The sequence below is a fragment of the Myxine glutinosa genome, chromosome 2 (genome assembly GCF_964187855.1).
Source record: "Myxine glutinosa chromosome 2, kmMyxGlut1.1, whole genome shotgun sequence".
Classification (NCBI taxonomy): Eukaryota; Metazoa; Chordata; class Myxini; order Myxiniformes; family Myxinidae; genus Myxine; species Myxine glutinosa.
Genome location: NC_136262.1, coordinates 15,861,598 through 15,883,204, shown reverse-complemented (window position 1 = coordinate 15,883,204; position 21,607 = coordinate 15,861,598). Strand labels below are relative to the sequence as shown.

Below are 21,607 nucleotides of genomic sequence, written 5' to 3'. Positions count from 1 at the left end.
ACTCATCATTACCTGCATCCCCTGGTTGTCTGTCTCCATCAACTCCCTCTGCCCCGCTGTTGATGTTTCCCCTTTCTCCCGCAGTTCCCTTTGTTATGTTGTGTTCTGATCTGTTCTGTGTCCGAGCTCTTCCACGAGCCTCGACCTTGTATTAAAAACTACACCCTCTCCTGAATGGTACTTCACTACTTCTCCACCACCACACCACAGTCTGACTTCCTTGGAGAGCTCCTTGGTCTTCATTTTTGCATTGTTGGATGACCAAGTGAGTTGCACCTTAAAACTCCTCAGATAAGTGAGGAAGATTAATTTTTAAGTTAAACCACTGATTTCATACAGTTGAAACCTATTACACTCATTTTCTAACCTTTCAAACAAATAATTTACCCCTGAAGTGATTTAGGGTTAATTAGGTAAACGGTTTGATTTAAACTGAGAATCATCTGGTTTTCTCTGTTCATCGAACTTATTCACATTTTATCTGCATTTTTTTGCTTTATCACTTTGGAGTAGTTTGTGATGACTCCATCTATTAAGTTTGATTTGAAAGCATCATGAAACAAGCTCAAGCGGCATCAAAATGTGAAAACTTTGGACGGGGGTGAATACTTTTGCAGGAAACTGCATTTACCATACTTTCTTCCCCAAATTCTTGAAAGAAAAAAAATATGTTTAACTATGCAGAAGATTGAATCTTCTGCATAGTTAAACATATTTTTTTGGTCTATTTTTTTTTTTTTTTAATCATTTTATTAATCATTTTAATCATTCTAAAAATTTTTTTTTTTTTTTTTTTTTTTTAATGCAGAAGATTGAATGTTTAATGTAGTAAATAGTCGTGTTTTATACGGAGCCATGCAAAAAAAATGTTGGCACCCTACCCCAAAGTGAGGTCTTCTTATATCCGGGCAAATATGGCAACTCAGCCTGAGAACTTGCTAGATTATTTATTTAAACAGCTGAAAACACCATGATGAACCCAGATTAATGTTTACCTCCTTTTTTGGTTTCAACTGGGAATACATGTCATCACACACAAGCACAATGGTGGAGGAAGATTTCTTCATTCACTTCCGTACAAATTTATCTCAACTAATGTCGAACAATATATGTCGCGTTGTAAAAGTAGATTCAATGCTTGGAAAATTTGGTGAAGAAAATGATTTATTTTATCGGATGTTACAATTGTAATTATATTTTCTCTGGAAGACACAAATATGAGGAAAAAAAAGACAATAATGGGACATAGAGGACAATACTGTCCACAAACTCCTCTACTTGTGTTCGTTGGTTGAACTTACCAGTAAGCCGTTGGTGCCATGCAGCGTCACACAGCGTGAGAACGAGTGATGTATAGACAGTGAACGTATATAGGTTGGTGGTGAGTATCCTCCTTGATCATCCACATCTCCAACAAGGTGGAAGTGCACTGGATAATGGCCAATCAGCTGCTGCCCTAAGTACCGTAATTCTGCCCCTTCAAGGTGCATAGACCGAAATCCTTGCTCTACCTGCACAATGGAATGCACACATTGGAAATGAGTGTACAACAATATAATTTGAAAACATGAATCAACAGCAACAACAATGCTAGATGAGGTCCTACCTCACAGCCAAATTATTTCAGGCTAGTGTCCAGTTGTAGCTGTAAAATCCAAACTTTTAGCACCAGATCTCAAGTGCAAAACAACCATTTGCAGCCAGTGTGTACCCACCTGGTGGCTACACAAATACTAAAATCACCTGGAAAGCCACAATAAAAGCAACATATTGTATAATAGTGTAATCACACAACCAATCATCCTTGTTATTTGCCCGTTTGGCACCAACCCTTATGTGGCCTCCAAAAGTGTCTTCAGAGAAGAACTCGCACGAGTTGTTCCCATAACAGCTAGTCTCCATGTCTGCGGTGATGAGGATGTTTCGTGTCAGGAGGCCAACCTCTGCCCTCATATCCACTCCATCTGTCTTCTCACCCATATGTAAGAATCTAGGAATGCCTGGATTTAGAGGCCAGCAAAGGAAGTGACATGTGGGATGTTAAAAAAACATTAACAAAACAACTATCTTACAATTTGATATCTAAGAGTGAGGAGGGGTGACAGTCCCACAAGTCCCAGTTGCAGATCAAAGTCTGGGGCAGACGAGGAAAAAAATTCCGATGACTCATTAATGACCTTCTTAGTTGGAGTGGGTATTCTGTTTGCTTCATCCGGTCTACACGTGATGTGAGGCCTAACATTTTCATTGACACTCACTGCCCCTGGGGCAACTATCGATGGACACTATAATTCTACTTGCTAAAAAGCCTAAAAATCAACCCTATAAAACAAACAGTCACGTGAAAAAGTATGTACACCCCATGTAAACTTTTTAAACATATTTCAACATTCAGCTATTTGATCTTCATTTCAACAATATTGATAGATAAAGGTGATATAATATAACAAATATCATGAAACATTTACATTTTGTAGTCCATTGTATAATTTAAATAAACATAAATGCAAATTTCGCATGTGGAAAGAGTAAGTACACCCCGACACTTATCACTACTTCAAATACCTAAAATTAGAATCAGGTGCACCAGCTCAGGTGCAAATGATTAGAAGATCGTTAGAGAGGATCTTGGAGGAACCTGTCTTATTTAAACCTCAGACATTCAGTTTGGTTTGCTCTTTGTTGTTGAAGTTTGCGGCGTCACCATGCCTAGATCAAAAGAGCTCTCTGAGGCCTTCAGAAAGAAGGTTATAGATGCCTACGAGTCTGGGAAGGGATCATTCGACCATTCGACTGTCCGGAAGATCATCTACGAGTGGAGAAGATTCCAAACAACTGCCAACTTGTTCAGGCTAGGCCGCCCCAGCAAGTTCAGCCCGAGAGCAGACCGCAAGATGCTGAAAGAAGTCTCTAAGAACCCCAGAATGTCATCACAGGACCTACAGGTAGCTCTTGCCACTGTTGATGTCAAAGTGCACGAGTCTACCATGAGAAAGAGGCTGCACAAATTTGATCTACATGGGAGGTGTGCCAGGAGGAAACCTTTGCTGTCCAGAAAGAACATCAGGGCAAGACTAAAGTTTGCCAATGAACACCTCGGCAAAGACCAGCACTTCTGGAACAATGTGCTCTGGACAGATGAGTCAAAGGTAGAGCTATTTGGCCACAGCACCAGAAGACATGTTTGGCGAAAACCAAAGACAGCATTTGACCACAAGAACCTGATACCAACTGTAAAGCATGGTGGTGGAAATATTATGGTTTGGGGCAGCTTTGCTGCATCAGGGCCTGGGCAGCTTTGCTGCATCAGGGCCTGGGCAGCTCACCATCATAGAATCCACTATGAATTCTTCATTGTACCAGAGGGTGCTTGAGGATAATGTGAGGCCTTCTGTCGGAAAGTTGAAGCTCAACCGAAGGTGGACCTTGCAACATGACAATGACAATACCCTGAACATACCAGTAAATCCACTAAGGAATGGCTGAAAAGAAAGAAATGGAGGGTTCTGGAATGGCCAAGTCAAAGCCCGGATCTAAATCCCATCGAGATGTTGTGGGGGGATTTGAAATGAGCTGTGCATGCAAGAAACCCCTCAAACATCGCACAGCTGAAAGAATTCTGCATGGAGGACTGGGCAAAAATTTCTCCCAGTCGATGGCAGAGACTGGTAGACAGTTATATGAAACGCCTCCTTGAGGTTGTTTCTGCCAAAGGGGGCAATACCACCTACTCGAGCCAAGGGTGTGCTTACTTTTTCCACATGTGAAATTTGCATTGATGTTTATTTAAATTATACAATGGACTACAAAATGTAAATGTTTCATGATATTTGTTATATTATATCACCTTTATCTATCAATATTGTTGAAATGAAGATCAAATAGCTGAATGTTGAAATATGTTGAAAAAGTCAAAACTTTACAAGTCAAAACTTTCTTACTTTTTCACGTGACTAACAGAATTTTTATGTAACTTTTCAAATTTGACGTTTCAGCTATAATTCATAATTGCATTTCCTTCAACATAATAAAATCCATCATAATGTGTAACTGGGATAGCGAGTCCGCACAGATAAAGAAGAACATCGAAGTTTTAACAACAAACCTTGAATCTTGAGCTGGTAAGGACTACAGGCTCGGCAAGGCAGCAATGTGAACTCCTCCGCCTGTTTCATCGAGAAATCAGTGCTTGCAACCACAATGATGTCACCTGATTTCCAGGAAGTGACGTCATCTGCTACCTCGACAATGGTATCTTCTGTAACTGCTAAAACTTCAACTTGCATGCTTGGTCGGACTGCTCCAAGGTGGAGTTGGTGAGGCAAGAGGTGGTGACATAAACAGAGCTTTAAGAATTAAATTTTCTGAAAATATTTAAAGCTAGAACTTAACGTTTTCTTCTAATTTCCAGGATAACATACTAATTATGAAGGTTATACGAGGATTTTCAGCCATTTTTCCTATCACGATTATGGTACATCAACCACCAAAAAGCATAACTTATCAGGTTATGAAGCAAACATTTTTCCACAACATCCTTAGATTGCACATTATATTTACTAAACTTCCGATTTTTACTCAGTTTACACTCAAGAGCTACATCCCATTGTGTGTGTATATATGTATATATACATACATAAATATATATACATAAATACAGTCGTGGCCAAAAATATTGGCACCCTTGCACTTTTTTCAAATAATGCACCATTTCTTCCAGAAAATTGTTGAAATAAAAATATTTTGGCATCCACATATGTATTTATTTGGTTTGCAGTGGAACAAAACAAAAAAAGGTGAAAAAATTACGAAATCTTAGCTTATTCCACACAGAAATCCTAAAATGGCCCAGACAATATTATTGGCACCTTTTAGAAGTTGTTGGAGAGAATTAGAATTCAAAGAGGTAATTCTCTTTACTTTGGAAACGAACTTATTTGTGGTGAGTTTCAGGTGCCTGCAATATAAAAATCACGAACTCAACTACTTTGAAGAGAGAAAAGGAGTCCTTCTGCTGTTTTATGTCACTGTGTGTGACACAGTGTCACACACTGTGTTAGGTTTCCAATGAGCATGGAAAAAAGAAAGAAAACCAGAGAATTGTCTGAGGAGGTCAGACACAGGATTGCAGCCAAGCATGGACAATCTGAAGGCTACAATTCCATCTGCAGAGACATTGATGTTCCTGTGTCCACCATACACAATGTTATCAGGAAGTTTAAAGCCCATGGCACTGTAGCCAACCTCCCTGGACGTGGCCACAAGAGAAAACTTGATCGAAAATTGCAGCGAATGATTGTTAGAATGGTGGAGAATGCACCTTGATCAACTGCCAAACAGATTCAATCTGACCTTCAGACACAAGGTACGACAGTTTCAACTCGCACCATACGTCGCCAACTCAATAAAAGGTGGTTCTAAGGTAGGAGACACAGGAGGACCCCACTGCTGAAAAAGCCTGACCGGAGTTTGCCAAAGCACACCTGAACAAGCCAAAATCCTTCTGGGAGAATGTCCTGTGGACAGATGAGACCAAATTAGAGCTTTTTGGTAAAGCACATCCTCTCTATGTTTACAGAAAACAAAATGAAGCCTTCAGAGAAAAGAACACCTTCTCTACAGTCAAACATTGAGGAGGTTCAGTGATGTTTTGGGGTTGCTGTGCTGCCTCTGGCACAAGGTGCCTTGAATATGTGCATGGCATCATGAAATCAGGAGATTACCAAGGCATTTCGGAGCGTAATGTTCAACCTAGTGTCAGAAAGCTGGGTCTCCGTTGAAGGTCATGGGTCTTGCAGCAGGACAATGACCCCAAACACACTTGAAAAAGCACCCAGGAATGGTTCAAGACAAAACACTGGACTGTTCTGAAGTGTCCAGCAAAGAGTGCAGATCTAAATCCCATTGAACACCTGTGGGGAGATCTGAAAACAGCAGTTGGGAGAAGGCACCCTTCAAATCTGGGATAACTGGAGCAGTTTGCACAAGAAGAGTGGGACAAACTGCCAGTAGAGAGGTGTAGGAAGCTCATTCATGGCGAGAGGAAGCTCATTCATGGCTGTAGGAAGTGCTTGACTGCATTTATTTTTTACCAAAGGCTGTGCTACCAAATATTAAGTCGAGGGTGTCAATAATCTTGTCAATGCCATTTCTTTTTATTTTCTGATTTAAAAAGATATATTAAGGTCTGAATCAAAAACAAAGGTTCTGTAATATTAACAGTGAAAGAAAAGAATTGTGGAGACCAAATACTTTTGTCAATTTCAACTTATGTTTAGAGAAAATTGTGAGTTATTTGAAAAAAGTGCAAGGGTGCCAATATTTTTGCCCACAACTGTATATATGTATTTATGCATATACAGTCGGAACCCACTATTCGCGGAATCCACGTATTCGCAGTTGATAAAATGTGACCTATTTCTCTATTCGCGGAAAAATGTCCCACAAATTCACGGGGTAATTTCTTTTCGCGGCTGTGTGCCGCAAAATCACGGTTATTTTTCCTCCTATTCGCGGCCATGTTATGCGAATTCGTGGTTTTTGAGGGACGCAAAAAAAAATTCACAAGCAGCTAGCTTCACACATTTATAGAACCCGTCTTTCACTGGCCATGCAAAAAGCAGCTGGACGTACGCAAAAGAACTTCTTCTACAAGCCAGGAGCATGACCTGCTCCTGTGTTCGCTGCCGTGTGTTTCGCGTTTTCATGGCTTCTGCGGGATATCCCGTCATTCACACTGAATAGCTTCACGTGATATTCTGCCGCCGTTCACAGGTAAACAATGTTTCGCGGGTTATACCAACAGACGGTAAACATTGCTTCGTGGGATGTCCCAACAGCGGAGTTTGTTCCAGAGTGTGGGAGTTTGTTCCAGAGGTGGGAGAAAAGAGGCATGAAGGAGTGAAGGTGAGCAGAGAGTCTTCATTTCGGCAGTTTCCCCAAAATAGGGTTGCTGGCAGATCTTGTGCATCCTGCAGGAATATTTGGGGGACAGAGCACAGACAGAGCAGGGGGAGTAAGGCCGAAGAGGAGTCGGTAGAAGACAGAAAGACCACCTACCTGCCTGCGGTGAGAAAGGGAAAGGCCCTCAGAATCAGCTTCATCGCGGGAAATTCCAATGATTCTGAAAGCTTTGGTTTCAACCGCGTGAAGCCGAGCTAGGTGTGAAGAAGGAGCACCAGCCTAGAGGGGAGAGCAGTATTCCATTGAGCTGCGGATGAAAGCTTTGTATGTGGCGAGGAGCTCAGAAGTGCCCAGAAAGGACTTCGCATGATGGAGGATGCCCAGTCGGCGACTGGCTTTGGAGGCCAGCTTGGAAATGTGGCTTTCCCAGGAAAGATCATGGCAGATAGTGAGACCCAAAAGCTTGAGTGACAGAACTTCTTCAAGAGGCTTGTTCAGAAAGTAGATGGGATTGTTGTGCAGTCGGTCTTTTTGGAGAGAGAAAGTGAGAGTGTGAGATTTGTCAGGATTGAAAGACATGTTCCACTTGTTTGACCAGTTTGGGATATTGTCCAGATCTGCAGAGAGTGAAGAGGCTGCTGCCTGCTGATCTGAGGGTTGAGATATGGATCGGCAGAGAGTACAGTCATCAGCAAAGAGATAGAGAGGATTTTCCAGCGAGTCGGAGAGATCATTGATGAAGACCAGAAAAAGCACAGGGCCCAGAACACTGCCTTGGGGAACTCCAGCCTGAACAGGAAGAGGAGATGAGAGAAACCCATTCAGGGCCCCACATTAACTACGACTAGAGAGGAAGTATGCAAGCCATGCGTGGAGGTTTCCATGGATACCATACGAGGTATCCGCGGGGTGCTCGACCATATCGAAGGCACGTGATATGTCAAGGAAGACAGCTCTGATTTCCTGTTTGGCACTGAGGACCTCCATCCATTGTTGAGACAGCAGAAGCAGCATGTCCAGAGTCGAATGACCTGGTCTGAATCCAAATTGATTATCAGAGATCAAGCCATTGGAGAAGAGGAAGGATTTGATGTCAGAAGCAATGATGGATTCCATGACCTTGCTGATTATTGGGAGCAGGCTGATTGGTCTGTAGTTGCAAGGATCTGTTTTAGCCCTTTTTTGTGTAAAGCTGTAATCTTGGCTGATTTCCAAGCAGATGGCAGATGACCTTGAGCAAAAGAGAGGGTGAAGAGAATTTGGAGAGTGTGAGATATAACGGCAGAGCTGGATTTTAGGACCCGTGGGCTGATGCCGTCTGGTCCAGTTGCAGAATCAGAGTCGAGGTTTGACAAACTTCCCCACCTTGTGAGGAGAGAAGGACATAGAGTCCAGGAGCAGCTGGGTTCGACTGGGTAAGGTGGGTTCAGAGAGAGATGGGTTTGGGACACAAGATTTAGTGGCAAACACAGAGTTGAGGCATTCGGCTTTTTCACGTGCAGTGTCAACTGTGTAGCCATTTGAGGTAAGGGAGGGATGGAGGGGGAACAAACACCAGAAACAGATTTGACCAGATGAGGAGGGAGACAAGTTTGTGAGTTCAGTCTTGAGAGTAGAGAGATAGTTTTTCCTGGCTCTCCTGAGCTTCCTCTTTTCTTTTCACATCATTTCTTTTGATCTTTTCCGTTCCCCTTTACCTCCTTCCAACATCTTCCCTTTACCCTCCCTCGCTCCCCCTTCCAAGAGTAAGCCTGGTGTGCGCTTAGCGGTTAGGGGGCCGGCTTGGGATCCTTGGATCCTGGGATCCTGGGTTCGAATCCTGCTTGATCGTTGAATTAATGTCAGGGGGGTTGACGCAGCCTGTCATCTTTCCGAGGTCGGCAAATTGAGTATCAGTTCACTGGTAATGCCCTGTGTGTCGCAAATGGTGACTAATAGGGTTGGCGGCAGGAAGGGCATCCGGCCATAACACATTGCTTCAAACAGGGGACCACGGTGCCAGAAAAAGGCCAACCCCTGCTATGCGGGGAAAAATGGCCTCTAAAGGTGGGTTTTTTTTTTTTCCTCCCCCTTCCAAGTAAACTCCCTCCCCCACCTTGTCTCTTCCCAATTCTTCTTCCTTCTTTTCTAAAATATATATATATTTACAATTAACCCTTATCCCCTTCCTTGTACATAGAAAGGCATTTGCACAATTACGTATAATTTTACTGGTGCTTCGCGAGGCTACTCTTCTTTGCCCATGCAAGGTGACCTGCTGGATCCAGAAGTAGTATGCCAAGACTACGACATGGCTCTGATGGGCCAAACTTAGTTTTCTTGCGTGTGCTTCTATTTATATATATCAGCCAACCTGTGGAAGGACAGAGGAAGCGAAGGTAGACCGGAGGACAGCCAAGTTGGCTGGCAGATTGGAGCTGGTAGCACGATACACCAAATGGACGTCCTTTCTTGTACAGTATCTCCCCACGGACATCAAATTGCCACCCAGCCTGTGGACGAACCTGCATAGCATAAAGAATTGTACAACGCTCACTCCATGTGCACAGGTCAGCAAATCATGTATCCGACAACATAAGTGATGCATTCAGATACTTATTGCTTTCAGAATGTACTGGTTGTGGCAATTTTATCCAATTTAACAATGCATCATTTACCAATGCAAGTTATGAATAATCGATTCTACACTGAATGAGGTGCAAAGAGAAACAGGTTTGACCAACCCACATGCAAATACCACGATGGGCCACACTGCACCTATACTGCCTGACTTGATGAGCTGTTTATAATTTTCCTCTATTTAATATTGAAAGGGCAGGAGCTTGCATTCAAGAGTTTGGTTCAACGATCAGAACTTTGATGAATTGAAGATTATAATTTCTAATGACATGCGATGACAGACATTATTAACAAGGTATAAATGTTCTCATCAAAACTGTGCAGCTCCTTCTGAATATCGTCAACAACAATCATGGGTCATGAAGGAGCTGATAAAGCTGTGCTGCATGTTTTGGATATGAATAGTGAGTGGGTTGGTGGAACGGCAGCATATACAAACGGCATTAAAAAAAGTCAAAATGGGGGCAATACCCTGGGCGCTCACCTGGTAGAATAAAGCAGGATACTACACCGACGAAAGGTATTTTAAACCAATTTCAATGGTTGCTAGAAGACAGGGCAGCATGTACAATCATACTAACATAATCATAGGATTCGAAACAAACAAGCAAAAAAATACCTATTTTGGGGGACAAACCCCCCTCCCACTCCCTTGTATATGCCCTCAGACCCAGATTTTTCTAATGCTGTGAACATACTTTGGCAAATCATGGCGGATGAAGGTTGTGGTTACGTTTTCATTGAAATTGTGGGTGTAGTTTCCAAGAAGAGAGCAAATACCTATTTTGGGGGGCAACCACCCCCCTGAATCCCCAGATACCCCCTTAGGGCCCAAGTTTTTTCATGCCGTGAGCAAACCTTAGTATACGATGGACCATGAATGTTGTGTTTATGTCTCATCGAAACCATGTGCATAGTTTCAGAGAAGGCAAAAACCTATTTCGGGGGGGTCAAACCTGGGCCCACTTCCCTCCCCCCCCCCCCCCCCCCCATAGATTCCCTTATACCATGATTTTCGTAATATCGTGCACAAACTTTGGTACATCACGTGTGATGAAAGTTGTGGTCAAGTTTCATCAAAATTGTGTGTGTAGTTTCAGAGAAAAAGCAAATTCCTATTTTGGGGGGTCAAACCTGGGCCCACTTTCACTCACGTAGATCCCTCAGACCTTGATTTTCTGTATGCCGTGAACAAACTTTGGTACATCACTGGTGATGAAAGTTATGGTCAATTATCATCGAAACAGCGTATGTAGTATCAATCGCATGAGCAGTTTCGGAGAAGAAGTTGCAAGTGTTTGCGGACGGACGATGCGCCGTGCCATAAGCTCCCCGGAACTATGTTCCAGGTGAGCTAAAAAGGACCATTGGTAAATATGATCATCATGTACCATATTCGAGACGGACAAGAAAAGTTGGATTCACGAAAACAGTGGCATGATTAACAGAAAAAGAAAGGGGGCAAAATGAATGCAGATGAGCGGATAATTCAAAAGACGTAACATTGACATCAATTTTTTGACGTATTTACTTTTCACAAAATAACCAATGGCAGAATTGCAATAAAATACTGAAATATTGTTTGCTGAAAGTTTAATATTTCTGCCACTGTAGGTGGCGGAGGTTATGTTTTCACCCCCCCCCCCCCCCCCCCCCCCCCCCGTCTGTCCTTCTGTACGTCTGTGAGCAGGATATCTCATAAAGTGATGGACGGATTTGGACGAAACTTGGTGGACAGGTTGTGTGTGTGACAAGGACAAAATGATTCGATTTTGGTGAAGATCCGGATCCGGATCTGGAGACGATGATTTTTAAGTGATTCTTCACCAAGATACTGCTGTGGTGCTGCACTGGTTATTACCCTTCCACTCAAGTATATGACCATTTACTACTACAGTACTCTTTGTGTTTCCTTTATTGATCGAACAATTAATTCTGCTCGTTGTTGGGCTAGCGGTGTTGGGCTAGCGGCTAGGGTGCCGGCTTAGGATCCTAGGATCCTGGGTTCGAATCCCGGTCGATCGCTGAATTAACGCCAGGGGGGTTGACTCAGCCTGTCATACCTTCCGAGGTCGGCTAATTGAGTACCAGTTCACTGGTAATTCCCTGTTTGTCGTTAAAGGCGGCAAAAAGGGTTGGCGTCAGGAAGGGCATCCGGCCGTAAAACATTGCTTCAAAAAGGGGACCAAAAAAACAACAACAACCACGGTTCCCGAAAAAGGCCAACCCCCGCTTTGCGGGGAAAAATGGCCTCTAAATGTGGTTATTTTTTTATTTATTAATTATTTCTGCTCGTCCATGACACACCTTCGCTAGTGATTTTGAGATCGCATATGCTGTTGTTTCACCAGAGGAAGTGGTGAATGTATAACTCTGTTGATAGCACCACTGAGCTGTCTAGTCTGTGTTTGATCTGTGATACGGTTGAATTGAACTGAAACTGCAGTTCTAACATCATGCCAGCAGCAGGCACTACATCTCTGATGCAAAATATCCCAACAGTAACTCCAAAAAATGGAGCCTATTTGTGTGATGGTACCGTGGCGAAATTCCCTGCCAATGACTTGAATGTGATATAAAAGTTAAGTAAAAAGAGATATGGATGTTAATACTAGCAATGGTGTTAGTACATTAGAAGATAAGTAATTTTACAGTATTTTAATGGTGTGTGGATATGACACAGGCATGATAGGCCAAATGGCCTCTTCCTTCATATGCATTTCCTTATAGTATATTGCTGGAAACTAAAATTACTCAATACCTTCCCAAATGTGGGGTTCCTTATCGAGAAACGACTATTTCAGACATGAGACCTAACACAAAGCTTCAACAACAGACAAGTAACAACATGGTGGCTGACCTGCACGGAAGAGGGTTGGCGACAGACATGGCCAGGGCGCCGGTGGTGAAGTTCCAGAAATTTAAGAGCAAGTGTTCCATAGTGAGGAGGAGTCCATGGGATCCATTTGGTCCACATGTCTCCACCTGGCAACAAGGAGGGAAGTACAGCCATGTCTTTTTTGTGTCTACTATTGAAAGTAGTGTTGTGAATGTCATTGAGATGTATATTCACATGGAAAAGTAAGTACACCCCATGTAAAGTTTTGACTTTTTCAACATATTTCAACATACAGCTATTTGATCTTCATTTCAACAATATTGATAGATAAAGGTGATATAATATAACAAATATCATGAAACATTTACATTTTGTAGTCCATTGTATAATTTAAATAAACATAAATGCAAATTTCGCATGTGGAAAAAGTAAGTACACCCTTGGCTCTAATAGGTGGTTTTGCCCCCTTTGGTAGAAACAACCTCAAGTAGGCGTTTCTTATAACTGTCTACCAGTCTCTGACATCGACTGGAAGAAATTTTTGCCCACTCCTCCATGCAGAATTCTTTCAGCTGTGCGATGTTTGAGGGTTTCTTGCATGCACAGCTCGTTTCAAATCCCCCCACAACATCTCAATGGGATTTAGATCCGGGCTTTGACTTGACCATTCCAGAACCCGCCATTTCTTTATTTTCAGCCATTCCTTGGTGGATTTACTGGTAGGTTTAGGGTCATTGTCATGTTGCAAGGTCCACCATCGGTTGAGCTTCAACTTTCCGACAGATGGCCTCACATTATCCTCAAGCACCCTTTGGTACAATGAAGAATTCATAGTGGATTCTATGATGGTGAGCTGCCCAGGCCCTGATGCAGCAAAGCTGCCCCAAACCATAATATTTCCACCACCATGCTTTACAGTTGGTATCAGGTTCTTGTGGTCAAATGCTGTCTTTGGTTTTCGCCAAACATGTCTTCTGGTACTGTGGCCAAATAGCTCTACCTTTGACTCATCTGTCCAGAGCACATTGTTCCAGAAGTGCTGGTCTTTGCCGAGGTGTTCATTGGCAAACTTTAGTCTTGCCCTGATGTTCTTTCTGGACAGCAAAGGTTTCCTCCTGGCACACCTCCCATGTAGATCAAATTTGTGCAGCCTCTTTCTAATGGTAGACTCGTGCACTTTGACATCAACAGTGGCAAGAGATACCTGTAGGTCCCGTTATGACATTCTGGGGGTTCTTAGAGACTTCTTTCAGCACATTGCGGTCTGCTCTCGGACTGAACTTGCTGGGGCGGCCTGGCCTGAACAAGTTGGCAGTTGTTTGGAATCTTCTCCACTCGTGGATGATCTTCCAGACAGTCGAATAATTGATTTCAAATTGTTTGGAGATCTTCTTAAATCCCTTCCCAGACTCGTAGGCATCTATAACCTTCTTTATGAAGGCCTCAGAGAGCTCTTTTGATCTAGGCATGGTGACGCCGCACACTTCAACAACAAAGAGCAAACCAAACTAAATGTCTGAGGTTTAAATAAGACAGGTTCCTCCAAGATCCTCTCTAATGATGTTCTAATCATTTGCACCTGAGCTGGTGCACCTGATTCTAATTTTAGGTATTTGAAGTGGTGATAAATGTAGGGGTGTACTTACTTTTTCCACATGCAAAATTTGCATTTATGTTTATTTAAATTATACAATTGACTACAAAATGTAAATGTTTCATGATATTTGTTATATTATATCACCTTTATCTATCAATATTGTTGAAATGAAGATCAAATAGCTGTATGTTGAAATATGTTGAAAAAGTCAAAACTTTACATGGGGTGTACTTACTTTTTCACGTGACTGTATATTAGATAGCGAAGATGTGACGTATTCAAGTTGAAGTGGTTGCCATCCTTGCCATACTCACTCAGACTTTGTTTAAATCTAATTTATCATGTCTTGGAGATCATGGGAGCCAGGTTTATTGATAGCAAGAAGGATAGTGTGGGGAGGGAAAAAATAGGTGCATTGTGGGGGTTGCGGGGTGCAGTGGGGGAGTGATTGACTCACCTTGCTCTGCCCCAGTGTGTCTCCACTCACTAACTGTTGACACAGTGTAGTAACCCGAGTGATGAATCCTCACCAAACGTGACACGCTGGCATTGATTGGAATGTGCTTCCCTACACAAGAACATTTCAAGCAAAAAGGACATAACAAGATTAGTTATTGCAAACTAAATTATCCGTGCAACTAATCTCCTACGTCACGTCTTCCTTCAGGTTTTGAAAGCAACTTAACAACAAGAAAGAGCAATCAGAGATTGCAGACCCTCGCCAGGTCGTGTTTTCAGTGCTTTTTAAGGCTTTTGGGTTAAAACAAATATGGCGGCCGAACCACGTGACCGATGACATCATCTTCTTTTTTTTCTCAACCAATTTATCCCTCGGTGATGCTCAAGAAATTTCATCTTGATCCGGTGAAGTTTTGTACATGTCGAATTATGACGTCTTAACTGAGGCACCTATGACATCATCATTAACATATTTTATTCCCCATGGATAGTTCTTTACAATGAGCCATGTTTCAATTTTTTCTATGCAGGGCTTTCAGAGATATAGAGCAAAGTTTTTTGGTTTTTCCAAGATGGTGCCCACACCATGTGACCTATGATGTCATAATTATCATTTAAAAAAATTCAACAGGTGGAGTTGCACCTTTGGTGAAAATTTCCTGTCAATCGGACCAACGGTTGCAGAGAAAATCATATTTATTCTGTGCGGACAAACAAACTGACAGACAAACAAACAAACAAACAGACAAACAAACAGACGGACTCAAATGCAATACCCTCTCCTCAGGCGAGGGTAATTAGGCTTTTTGTATTCAAAGTCAAGGCTCGTGGAAGAGCTACAACACAGAACAGATAAGGACGCAACATAACAAAAGAAAGCAGCAAAAACAGAGGGAGGGGAAACACCAGTAGCAGGGCCGAGGCATGAAATCGACAAAGATGGACAAACAAGGGATGCAGGTAGGGATGAGGGATAGGTGAGGATGCAGAGGGTGCACTAAGATGCAATATTTAATGTCCCACGAATGGGAGCCCGAGCACGTAGAAAACCATACAGTATGTGCATGGCTACAATACTGGATACACTAAGTGTTACATCTGAGTGGAAAAATAAAGTTTCAGGAAACAGTAAGTATGCTGTATTATGTTGTTATGTATGAATTGCAGTGTCTGAGTTTGGAGCATCAGACCTGCTACATGCTTCGTTTTCACCAAAATGAAAACAAGAGTGCACTTTGCACGCTGGCTTCGTGCATAACGCAGCACCGGAGGACACCGATACAAAAACAAGTTGTGACGTCATCCGTAAACGGGTGGTTGTCTGCCAGCGAGTGACTGCTTTGATATCACAACAAATGGGACCCGCGTTACACATAATCAAGTTTCGAGTGATGCGGGTTTCTTTTCACTTTTGCTGGGATGCGATTCGTGCATAACGGGGCGGACACGGACAAAAAATACGACACGATTATCGCGAAAAAAATTAATTTTCTGATTGATCGATTGAATAAGCATCAGGGGCATTCTTCTTATTATTTAGCTCTTTCACGAGCCTCGATTCAGTATACAAAAAGAAAAAAAAAAGGTATTTCTTAACCGACACACCTAGTTCATTTCACGAGTCCTTCGTGATTTGAAAATGAAACCGACATCACAATTATTGTGAATTTGGTGGACACCAAGCGCACGAATCACTTATTTTGCCACACATTGAACATTTCAAGGAATTTTAGAAAATGTAAAAAAAAGCAACACCAGGAGACATACTAACATCAAACATTCCATTTAATTACAATTTTAATCATCAATGCATATTTTTATTTAAAGACGATGAAATAAAAATTGTGACAATGTAACATTTTATTTCGAAAATATGCCATTTTTGTCTTGTTTACTCAACCATTGCAAATCTAAGTGCATGATATAATGTGAAAATCAGGTTTTTGCAGGTCCGCAAGACTATTTGCTACAACACAAAACCAAAGGTGTCTTTTCATTCAGTTCATTTTTTTTCATTGAGAGCATTTTATTTCATCATTTTCATATTTCAATTCCTAGTCGTGAAATTCCTAGTAGTGTTCATTTGCTTTATACCGTGTACCCTTCCCTCCTCCCCAGCCCTCCCCCTTCCACAGATCTACCAACGTCCCTGTTATCTACTGTTGTTGTACTTGTGTGCTTCCATCTCCATCCCCCTCTTGTCTCCCGCTCCCTTCATTGTATGTTCTATGTGTTTGTGCATGTTTTCATGTTCAATGTCTTAGCTCTTACACGATCCTCGATTCTGTATACAAAAAAAGAAGAAGAATAATTTTTAAAATCTATGTAAAAGTGCACCCAGTATTGTAGCCATGCACATTGCAACAAGCAGAGCCAATGCCAAAGCTGAGGTACTCAAGGAAAGAAGAAAATCCACAAAAAAGACTGTTTGTGAGTTGGTACAGAATCACCAAAAAAAACATTCATTAAATTCTGGTTATTGAAAGATGAATGTCCGCGTCTTTGCTGATGATGTTACCTTGATAATAAGAATGGGCTTCAACTGCAGAGCCAACATCACCAACGGTAGCAATCATGGCCCAAGCATGGCTGTGCACAAAGAATGTGATGAACATAAAGGGCGTGAGACAAAAAGGAAGGAGCATACATCGGAGGATGTATCAATCTTCGAGGATGCGGAAACTTGGTGTGGTGCAGCAGAGTTTACCATAGTTAAATCCTGCAAGTGTGCAGTAACAAAGCACGAAGCGGCTCTAGTTACCGGAATCCGAGTGACCTTACGGCTGTGGCACCGAGCCGCGTGAGCGCAACGAGGCCTGCCTCCTCCAAGCTCCGAGATCCCTCATCATTTATTGCTATGGCAACAAGACTACCAGCTGGCAGGTTGGAAAGGTGGGATGCCATTCGGACTGACTCGGAATATGTCTGGTACGTATCGAACCTTGAAGGGAAGGATAATGGTGGATATGGAGAAGTTAGGCGAACACTGTTTTGTATAATTGCCTCTATTATTGTGATTATTGAAATAAAAACCGGTAGTTTATATTGAAACACAAAGGACGGTAACAATATCGCCTCCTATGTCTAAAAAATTAAAGATGAAAAAAACCATAACTTTTACTGGTAACAGTGAGATGATCGTCTAAAAATAACCATTGCTGTTAACAATGAGATGTTCTTGTAAACATAACCTTTGCTGTTAACAATGAGATGTTCTTGTAAACATAACCTTTGCTGTTAACAATGAGATGTTCTTGTAAACATAACCTTTGCTGTTAACAATGAGATGTTCTTGTAAACATAACCTTTGCTGTTAACAATGAGATGTTCTTGTAAACATAACATTTGCTGTTAACAATGAGATGTTCTTGTAAACATAACCTTTGCTGTTAACAATGAGATGTTCTTGTAAACATAACCTTTGCTGTTAACAATGAGATGTTCTTGGAAACATTACATTTGCTGTTAACAATGAGATGTTCTTGTAAACATTACCTTTGCTGTTAACAATGAGATGTTCTTGTAAACATAACCTTTGCTGTTAACAATGAGATGTTCTTGGAAACATTACCTTTGCTGTTAACAATGAGATGTTCTTGTAAACATTACCTTTGCTGTTAACAATGAAATGTTCTTGTAAACACTACCTTTGCTGTTAACAATGAGATGTTCTTGGAAACATTACATTTGCTGTTAACAATGAGATGTTCTTGTAAACATTACCTTTGCTGTTAACAATGAGATGTTCTTGGAAACATTACATTTGCTGTTAACAATGAGATGTTCTTGTAAACATTACCTTTGCTGTTAACAATGACATGTTCTTGTAAACATTACCTTTGCTGTTAACAATGAGATGTTCTTGGAAACATTACATTTGCTGTTAACAATGAGATGTTCTTGTAAACATTACCTTTGCTGTTAACAATGAGATGTTCTTGTAAACATAACCTTTGCTGTTAACAATGAGATGTTCTTGGAAACATTACATTTGCTGTTAACAATGAGATGTTCTTGTAAACATTACCTTTGCTGTTAACAATGAGATGTTCTTGTAAACATTACATTTGCTGTTAACAATGAAATGTTCTTGTAAACATTACCTTTGCTGTTAACAATGAGATGTTCTTGGAAACATTACATTTGCTGTTAACAATGAGATGTTCTTGTAAACATAACCTTTGCTGTTAACAATGAGATGTTCTTGTAAACATTACATTTGCTGTTAACAATGAGATGTTCTTGTAAACATTACCTTTGCTGTTAACAATGAGATGTTCTTGTAAGCATTACCTTTGCTGTTAACAATGAGATGTTCTTGTAAACATTACCTTTGCTGTTAACAATGAGATGTTTTTTTAAACATTACCTTTGCTGTTAACAATGAGATGTTCTTGTAAACATAACCTTTGCTGTTAACAATGAGATGTTCTTTTAAACATTACATTTGCTGTTAACAATGAGATGTTCTTGTAAACATTACCTTTGCTGTTAACAATGAGATGTTCTTGTAAGCATTACCTTTCCTGTTAACAATGAGATGTTCTTGTAAGCATTACCTTTGCTGTTAACAATGAGATGTTCTTGTAAACATTACCTTTGCTGTTAACAATGAGATGTTCTTGTAAACATTACATTTGCTGTTAACAATGAGATGTTCTTGTAAACATTACCTTTGCTGTTAACAATGAGATGTTCTTGTAAGCATTACCTTTGCTGTTAACAATGAGATGTTCTTGTAAACATTACCTTTGCTGTTAACAATGAGATGTTCTTGTAAACATTACCTTTGCTGTTAACAATGAAATGTTCTTGTAAACATTACCTTTGCTGTTAACAATGAGATGTTCTTGTAAACATTACCTTTGCTGTTAACAATGAAATGTTCTTGTAAACATTACCTTTGCTGTTAACAATGAGATGTTCTTGTAAACATTACATTTGCTGTTAACAATGAAATGTTGTTGTAAACATTACCTTTGCTGTTAACAGTGAGATGTTCTTGTAAACATTACATTTGCTGTTAACAATGAGATGTTCTTGTAAACATTACATTTGCTGTTAACAATGAAATGTTGTTGTAAACATTACCTTTGCTGTTAACAGTGAGATGTTCTTGTAAACATTACATTTGCTGTTAACAATGAGATGTTCTTGTAAACATTACTTTTACTGTTAATAATAATAATAATTCATTTATTTTGTATAGCCCTTTTCATGAAGCCCAAAGGCGCTTTGACAGAGTGCAAAACATAATGCATAAGAAAACATGAAAACAACAATTGCAAAAAGACAAGAATCAATAGGGAAATATTTAAAGCAAAAGGAGGGAGAAGGAGAAGTGATAGTCAGGGGTTAAATGCTGTGGGTTGAATGTTGAATGCAGTGCTGAACAGGTGGGTCTTTAGTGATGTTTTGAATGTGGTGAGTGAGGAGGAGTCTCTGATGGTGTGAGGTAGTGAGTTCCAGAGGGTGGGAGCAGCGATGGAGAAGGCCCTGTCCCCCCAGGATCTGAATTTGGTCCAGATGGGGGGGGGGGGGTCAGGAGGTTGGTACCAGCACAGCGGAGGTTGCGGGTGGGAGTATGTCTGGAGAGGAGGTCAGCCAGGTAGGATGGGGCTAGGTTATGGAGGCCTTTGTAGGTCAAGAGGAGGATTTTGTACTGGATTCTCTGGGAGATGGGGAGCCAGTGAAGCTTGTAAAGGACGGGGGTGATGTGGTCACGGGTCCGGGAATGGGTGAGAAGACGGGCAGCGGAGTTCTGAATGTATTGGAGTTTATTGGTGATTTTTGAGGGTGAACCATAGAGGAGGGTATTGCAGTAGTCCAGACGGGAGGTGATGAAGGCGTGGATGAGGGTTTCTGCAGCCGTGGAGGAGAGGGATGAGCAGAGACGGGCGATGTTTTTCAGGTGAAAGAAGGCTGTCTTTGTGATCTGTTTAGTGTATTTGTCGAAGGAGAGGGTTTGGTCAAAGATGACGCCAAGATTCCGGATGAGAGGGGAGGTGGATACTGGGATACCGTCGATGTTGAGGGCAAAGTTATGGGTGGATTTTGTGAGCGTTTTTGGGCCAATGATGATTATTTCAGATTTATCACAGTTAAGTTTGAGGAAGTTGATTTGAAGCCAGGATTTTATTTCAGAGATGCAGTTTGTCAGGATAGAGTGGGTGTCAGTGGAGACAGACTTGGTGGAGATGAAAAGTTGGATGTCATCGGCGAAGCAGTGGAATTGGAGACCATGACGGCGGATTAAGTGACCGAGGGGGGACAGGTAAAGGATGAAGAGGAGGGGGCCAAGAACTGAACCTTGGGGGACACCTTGGGGGAGGGGAGCAGTGGGGGATTTGCAGTTATTGATGGAGATGAACTGGCGTCTGTCAGAGAGGTATGATTTAATCCAAGAGAGGGCAGTGCCAGTAACGTTAAAGGTGGATTCAAGTCGGGTGAGGAGGATGGTGTGATCGATTGTGTCAAAGGCAGCGCTGAGGTCGAGGAGGACGAGAATGTTGAGGTTGCCAGCGTCAGAGGAGAGGAGAAGGTCGTTGGTGATTTTGAGGAGAGCAGTTTCAGTACTGTGGTTGGAGCGGAATCCGGCTTGGAATGTTTCATACAGGTTATTGGCAGAGAGGTGATGTTTGAGTTGAGCGGCTACAGCGCGTTCCAAAACTTTTGACAGAAAGGGTAGGTTGGAGATGGGTCTGAAGTTATTTAGGGTGTCAGGGTTTAGACCAGGTTTTTTTAGAATGGGGGTAACAGCAGCAATTTTGAGGGATGGTGGGACGATGCCTGTAGACAGGGAGGAGTTTATTGTTGCAATGATAAGTGGAGAGAGAGCAGGGAGGGAGGCCTTGACAAAGCTGGAGGGGATGGGGTCAAGAGTGCAGGTGGCAGTTTTCATTCCTATGAGGAGTTCAGAGAGGTCAGTAGGGGAGACCGGGGAGAATTGAGACAGGGGAAGGCAGGATAAGGGGGGGGAGCGGGTGCGGCGGTGGTCAAGCTGTTGTAGATGTTGTCAATTTTGCGTTGGAAGAAAGAAAGGAAGGAGATGCAGTTGTCTACTGTGAATGACTGGGTGGTGGTGTCCAGGGGGCGGAGGAGTTTGTTTATTGTCGAGAAGAGTGCTTTTGGGTTTCCGGAGCCAGAGTGGATAATTTGAGAGTAGTAGGCGGAGCGGACGTGGGAGAGGG

At 41.8% G+C, this 21,607-nt stretch overlaps 1 protein-coding gene across 3 annotated transcripts in view; it reads right to left on the bottom strand.

Annotated features, from left to right (window-relative positions):
- CEMIP (cell migration inducing hyaluronidase 1) overlaps positions 1-21,607 on the bottom strand; it is a 219,980-nt gene that overhangs the window by 112,877 nt on the left and 85,496 nt on the right. For all 3 annotated transcript variants that reach the window (XM_068108654.2, XM_078773005.1, XM_078773006.1), the window contains exons 6-13: positions 17,179-17,358; positions 16,936-17,006; positions 14,416-14,526; positions 12,383-12,507; positions 9,257-9,407; positions 4,106-4,297; positions 1,831-2,000; positions 1,302-1,511 (exon numbers count right to left, since the gene is read on the bottom strand). In XM_068108654.2, the coding sequence (XP_067964755.2) occupies positions 1,302-1,511; positions 1,831-2,000; positions 4,106-4,297; positions 9,257-9,407; positions 12,383-12,507; positions 14,416-14,526; positions 16,936-17,006; positions 17,179-17,358 (1,210 nt within the window). The remainder of the gene's footprint in view (positions 1-1,301; positions 1,512-1,830; positions 2,001-4,105; positions 4,298-9,256; positions 9,408-12,382; positions 12,508-14,415; positions 14,527-16,935; positions 17,007-17,178; positions 17,359-21,607) is intronic.